The sequence below is a fragment of the Nannospalax galili genome, unplaced genomic scaffold, assembly GCF_000622305.1.
Source record: "Nannospalax galili isolate Female #2095 unplaced genomic scaffold, S.galili_v1.0 scaffold146, whole genome shotgun sequence".
Classification (NCBI taxonomy): domain Eukaryota; kingdom Metazoa; phylum Chordata; class Mammalia; order Rodentia; family Spalacidae; genus Nannospalax; species Nannospalax galili.
Genome location: NW_008357929.1, coordinates 10456033 through 10462357, shown reverse-complemented (window position 1 = coordinate 10462357; position 6325 = coordinate 10456033). Strand labels below are relative to the sequence as shown.

Sequence of the window (6325 nt, the reverse complement as noted above, 5' to 3'; positions counted from 1 at the left end):
TATTGTATAACTGTATTAATTCAACTGTAAACCTAAAAATGTACAGCAAATTTTCAAAGAGATGCATCTTAGCTCTAGAAATTGTTATTGAATATGTCAATGCTGTTGTAGAAATGCTTCTTCTAAGTATGTGGCTATTAAATAAATAATTTTTTAAAAAAAGATCAGTGTGGAGAACCCTTAAAAAACTAAAAGTAGCCAGGCATGGTGGCACACGCCTTTAATCCCAGCACTCGAAAGGCAGAGACAGGCAGATCTCTGTTTATTTTGATATATCACAGTGAAAGATTTATCGTCCTCTTTTTTTTTTTTTTTTTTTTAAAAAAAAAAAAAAAAAAAAAAAAAAAAAAAAAAAAAACTAACAGTAAATCTAGCATATGATCTGGTAATACCACACCTTGGCATACACCCAACAGACTCATCCATCTGCAGAGATACTTGCACAGCCATGCTTGTTGCTTCTCTTTTTACAATAGCTAAGAAGTGGAAACAACTTAAATGTCCCTTAACCAATGGCTGAATATGAAAATGTGGTGCATTTACACAATGGAGTTCTACTCCATGGTAAAGAAAGATGAAATCATGAAATTTGCAGGTAAATGGATGGAACTAGAAGTAACTAGTTATACTAAGTGAAGTAACACAAATGACATAATACAAACAAGTAACAGAAATAAAGCAAGTAAAACAAAACGAAATCCCCATGTTCTTGGGGGCTGGAGAGATGGCTCATCAGTTAAGAGCACTGACTGATCTTGCAAAGGACTCGGGTTCGATTATCAGCACCTACATGGTGGCTACGAACCATCCTTAACTCCAGTTTCAGGGGAATCTGAAGCCCTCTTCTGATCTCCATGGCATTGCACGACACAGATGCACTCACAGACATGCAGGCAATATACTCATACACATAAAATAAAAATTATAAATAAAATATTTTTTTAAAAACTCAGGCCTGGTGTGGTGGCACACGCCTTTAATCCCAGCACTCGGGAGGTGGAGGCAGGCGGATCTCTGTGAGTTCAAGGCCAGCCTGGTCCACATAGTGAGTTCCAGGACAGCTGGGACTACAGGGAGACCCTGTCTCAAAAAGTCCAAAAAAAAAAAAAAAAAAAACCCTCATGTTCTTTCCATTGCACAAGAATACAGCATTGCCTGCAGTAAGTGTATAGTACAGCTTACATAGGTACCTAAATTTATTCAGTTGTTGAATGAATGACTGAATTAATGAGTAGCTGAGGAGTGAATGAACAAGCCTACTGTATATATTATGTTGCATTATTCTCTCCCTTACTTTGAAATCATAACAGAAAGATACCAGAGCCAAGGAAGAGAGGGTTTTTGCCCCACACAGTCCTGGAAGAATGAGGATTTGCTCCAAACATTCACACAGTTGTTACTTCAACAAAAATCTCACCCCAGAGGCCAGGCACCTAGGCCATGGAAAGTTGGTATCAAAACATAGCAGAGGAGAGAGGACGTCTGGTTGGGATCCAAGATTTATTTGGCTCAAACCCACATAGCCAGGAAGAAGCTCAAGTAGTCGTAGTGGAGGGGCCTGCTGGAATTGAGAAGTCAACACCGGCCAGGCAGGTGAGGAGAGCCTGGGAGGAAGGCCAGCTCTACAGGGATTGCTTCCAGCACGTCTTCTACTTCAGCTGCAGAGAGCAGGCCCAGTACAAGACACTGAGTCTGGCTGAGCTCATCACAAAAGATCAGCCTGCCCCTGCGGTTCCCGTGGGGCAGATCCTGTCAGCTTCAGCAGCTGCTCTTCATCCTGGATGGTGTGGACGAGCCAGCATGGGTCTTGAAGGAGCAGAACCCTGACCTCTGTCTGCACTGAAGCCAGCCACAGCCAGTGCACAGGAAGGTCTTTCCCCCAAAACCCTGAGCTCCTACTAGCCCAGCCAACCCTAACTCAATGGTATCACTAAATGCACGTCTCTTCAATCTATTCTTTGACAGAGGGAAAGGTGAGCATCTCCTGCTTCCACGTGGCCCATTTTAAAGATCATGGTATGGTCCCAGAGAAGCCAGTCATGGTGGAAAAGCTTTACACAGTCCTGGAAAACCCCAGCTTCTCCCCGATGGGAGTTCTACTGAGAATTATCCCTGCCACCCAGTGCTTCATCCCCATCACTTCCATCACATTGCTGTACCATAAACTTCATCTCTAGGAAGTCACCTTCCACCTCTACCTGTTCCCCAATGACTGCAACATTTGGAAGTTGACACTGAGGAACACAAAGTTTGGGCCAGGGTGGGCTGACAGAAAACGTGAAATGCAGCTAACGAGCCCCTCAGAGGGATCCTCATCTGTGAGTGAGGATGGACTTTTGTTAGGTGGTGATTCTGCATTGCTCCTCTCATACTCCAGATCTCCCCCAACCGCGTTTGCTGTGCTTTACTAATCTATACACAGGTTTCTAGAGTCTCTCTCCAAGCATCAGAAGGATGAGCAGGCTCCATGCCCAACCTGTAGCTTTTCCCTCTCCCTTCTTTTCTGACTGAGACCCTATTTATGCCGTGAACATGACAGAGGCCATGTATGCAGCTGACAGAGGCAATGTGTGGCAGAACACAGGGGAGACTGGTATACAGGAGTCATCACTCACCTCATGGGCACTACCCCCATTCCCATACAAAGTTACTGACCTACCATCTCACCTTATTCAATAAGTTTCTGAAGAGCAGAAATCTCCCTGAAAAGTTGTTTGTAATGTTCCTTAGGCCATAGATGATGAAGAAATGAAATTCCAATTTGTGTGAATACACAAGCCATCCCCAATGGACACCCTTTATATCCGCTCCCGCTTTGCTGTGTCTGGTTCTGAGAGCCTGGAAATCATCCCCAAGGTGAGAATCCAGATATTTGCCCGTATCCAGGATCAGAAGCCAGTCTTAGGGAAACCTGTGGGCCAGACCACAGGGCTTTGCCAGCAAACTGTGATTGAGTGGAAAGCAAGTGGGATTTGGAGTCAGCAAGAATACTTAAAATATCAGTGGAAAGGAATTTAAGGGGAGGGAAGATGATGTTCATGATGGGGAAGATGGTGGATTTGACTTGAGAATACTGTGAAGTACTTTCTAGTAAAAAGGTAAATCAAAAGAACTGGTGAGAATTTGTAACCAGACTGAAATCCAGATGCCCAGATTATGAAACCCAGCCAAGTAAATCACACCGAACCCATCTATGTCTGTTGAAGAAATCCCTGAAATTTAAGCTTTTTTCCTCTTATCTTGATTATTTTTCCTTTGCTGTGACAATATACCTGACAAAAGAAGCTCAAGGGAAGAAGCATTTCTTTCGTTCAATGTCTAACAGGATAAAATCATTGTGGCAGGGAAGGGAAGGCAGACTTCATGGCAACAGGAGCAGGTGACTCGGGCTCCTCACATCTTGCAGCATCAAAAAGCAGAGAGTGGGGAATGCTGGCACTTAGGTGGCTTCCTTTTCATTCAGTCCAGGACCATAACCCATGGGATGGTGGCATCCACAGTCAGGATAGGTCTCCCTCCTCAGTTAAAACTCCCTTTAAATGTCCTCACAGACACACCTAGAGTTGTGTCTCCTATTCATTCTAACTCTAGTCAAATTGACAATGAAGACTGGCCTCCCTACTCAGATTGTCCGAGTTGTAACAAGTATAAGCACAACAGGAAGTACTGGCTGTGATTAAAAATCCCCAGGACCAGCTATGGGGTTTTAATATCCAAGGAATTGTCGAGGATGATAGAGCCAACAGTCAGTTACCCTCAGCAGTAGCGATGGCCTGGAGAAAGGTACAGAGGAGTTTTATTTTTCCTGAAGCGGTAGAAAGAAAACAAAGGTAATCAGAAATAACAGGGTGAAGATTATGGAGATTATAATAGCACTTCAGAGGGCTCAAAAGGACAAGACTAGATAAAGACCAGTAGTAGAACACAGTGATGGGAAAGGTGCTGAGGAACCGGAGACTTCGTCCTGCTCTGACGTTCCAAGCTGAATTGTCCATGTCAGAGGGTGGCAGCCTCTGAAGACTTTATGAGGTTCTGTTCAATGTCTTCAGGTAGAACATATGTCCAATACTTAGAAGGAAGTGTTATTTATCTTTTGATTAAGAAGCATGAACCCAAGGATGAGTACTTAACTAGTTTCCTACTGTGCCCATTGTTGTCAAGGTAAGAGAGATGGAGAGAGACAGAAACAGAGAAATGAGAGAGATGATTCTGGTTTTTGACAAAGGTTAACCCAGTGCTAAAGATATATTTCTGTACTGATCATTCAGTGAGCCTGACGGACATATCCCTTAACTTATGTAGATTTAATTCCAGGAGAAAGAACCTGAACAAATAACTAAGGAATGGTAACCAAGCACAGCAGCACCAGTTGCTGGGAAACAAATACGGCATTGTGAGAAAGTGATGTGGGCACTTTGAGAGGTCAGACAAGCATCTCTGAGAAGATGCCTCTTGAGTTGAGGCCCCAGTGACAAGAAGGGGGCAGGCATGTGGGGATTTACGGCAGAGTGTTTCAGACACAGGGAGCATGTTCAGAGGCACAGAGGTGAGAGCAGGCTCGACACCTCCAGTGGCAAGAAGGTGGTCAACATGCAGAGTTAGTGCAGGCAGAAGATGAGATCAGCCTAGAGCCTCATTGGTGTAGTAACTCTGATGTGCATTTGGATTTTTTCCAATTGCAGTTGCAAGCTCTTGGTGGATCTTAAACATGGAAATGCAGGATCTGATTCACTTTGATAAAGATTCCCTTGGAGGTTATAGTGATGGCTTAGTTGTAAAGTGTTTGCTGTGCGTGCATGAAAACCAGATGTAAAAAGCTGGGTGTGGAGGTACATAAACCTAAACCTAGTGCTGAGGAGGCAGAGACAGGAGGATCCCTAGAACTTGGTCACCAGACAGTCTAGATTAGTTGGAGAGAACCATCCTCAGTGCAAGTGCCTATCTCAGAAAATAGGGTAGAGAGTGATGGCGGAAGACACCCAGTAATAACTTCTGGCCTACACATGCAAACTACGCACATGCATGCACACATACATACACAGGCACACAGAAACACACATAGAGTCAAATACACAAATACGCCTCTGGCCCTAGGTAAGAATGTATGATAGGCAGTCAAGAACAGAAGCTGCTACAAGTCAGAAGTCTCCTGCTGTCCTGTCGGTCACCAAATTTTCCCCAGAGACTTGCCACACTCTCTGGGATCCTAGAGAGCCGGTTCTAACTAAACCATCACAATGTTCCTCTTAAGGTACAGTTTGGGGAATAGTAATATGTATTTGGGCTTGCCAGCAAAGTTTATGCTATTCAGAAGAGGGTCTCTTACAAAGGCATGTGCACCCGTGAGCTCTTTCTCTCCAACATTTGAGATCCAGGCCATCCACCCCACCGCAGGCTCTGCTTCCCAGATGCTGACTCCCCTCCCTTTTTTCCCAGTGTGCTCAGCGTTTCCCAGGTCCTTAGCATCTTCAGCATTGGTCCCTAGACCCTCCCCCTCTGAATCTCTTAGGGTTCAGCACTACTTCCCTCAGAGAACATGCCTACCCAACACCTGCACTACTGCAAGTGAGAAGTCATGGTTGCTTAGATAAGGACATAAAATGATTTTGTAACCTAGGACCTCAAGCATACTAGGAAAGCATTGAACTACATCACAGTCTAAGAGTTCTGATGAGTTGAGTAGGGAATTAACAATGGAGATAGAGAAGAGAAGAGTTAATCCAGGTCAAGTGTCACCTAGGGAATTACCAAGACCAAAATAACTATCAGCCTTGGTAGCAGGTCTCCAAACCTATTTTGCAAATAGCGATCATAGGACTTTGTGGATTGAGAATAGGGCTGTGAATAGGGAGAGGAAGGGAATGAGGATCATGCCTAGATTTAGGGCCTGAATGTTGAGGGGTTGTTGGTGTAATTTTCTACGTTTAAGGAAATTGAGGAAGACATTTGGGAGTAAGAATTCTGTCTTGCATTTGATTTAGTCAGAATAAATGTAAATTTTCTGTCGTTTGAAATTGAGTTGATGTAAAGTTTAATGTTGATTGTCAACTTGATGTGACGTAGAATCACCTAGGACACAAGCTCCGGGAACACCTCAGAGAGATTATCTAGACTAGGTTAATTGTAGTGGGAAGTACTATTCCCTGGTCCACTCTACTCTTGGTTTGTGATACAAAATAAATCCTCCTCCACTAAGTTGCTTTTGTCAGATTATTTTAATACACACATGCATTATACATATAGATTGATAGATAGATAGATGATGATAAATGATAGATAGATAGATGATAGATAGATAGATAGATAGATGATTGATAGATAGATG

At 43.5% G+C, this 6325-nt stretch overlaps 1 protein-coding gene and 1 pseudogene across 1 annotated transcript in view; both read left to right on the top strand.

The window, feature by feature from the left end:
• Positions 1 to 1246: 1246 nt before the first annotated feature.
• On the top strand, positions 1247 to 1891 carry LOC108490068 (annotated as a pseudogene).
• Positions 1892 to 2787: 896 nt separating this feature from the next.
• Positions 2788 to 6325, top strand: part of LOC103752251 (NACHT, LRR and PYD domains-containing protein 1b allele 1-like) — a 51633-nt gene continuing 48095 nt past the window's right edge. Inside the window, 1 exon segment of the mRNA XM_029557529.1 lies at positions 2788 to 2965. Within this exon segment, the coding sequence (XP_029413389.1) occupies positions 2788 to 2965 (178 nt within the window).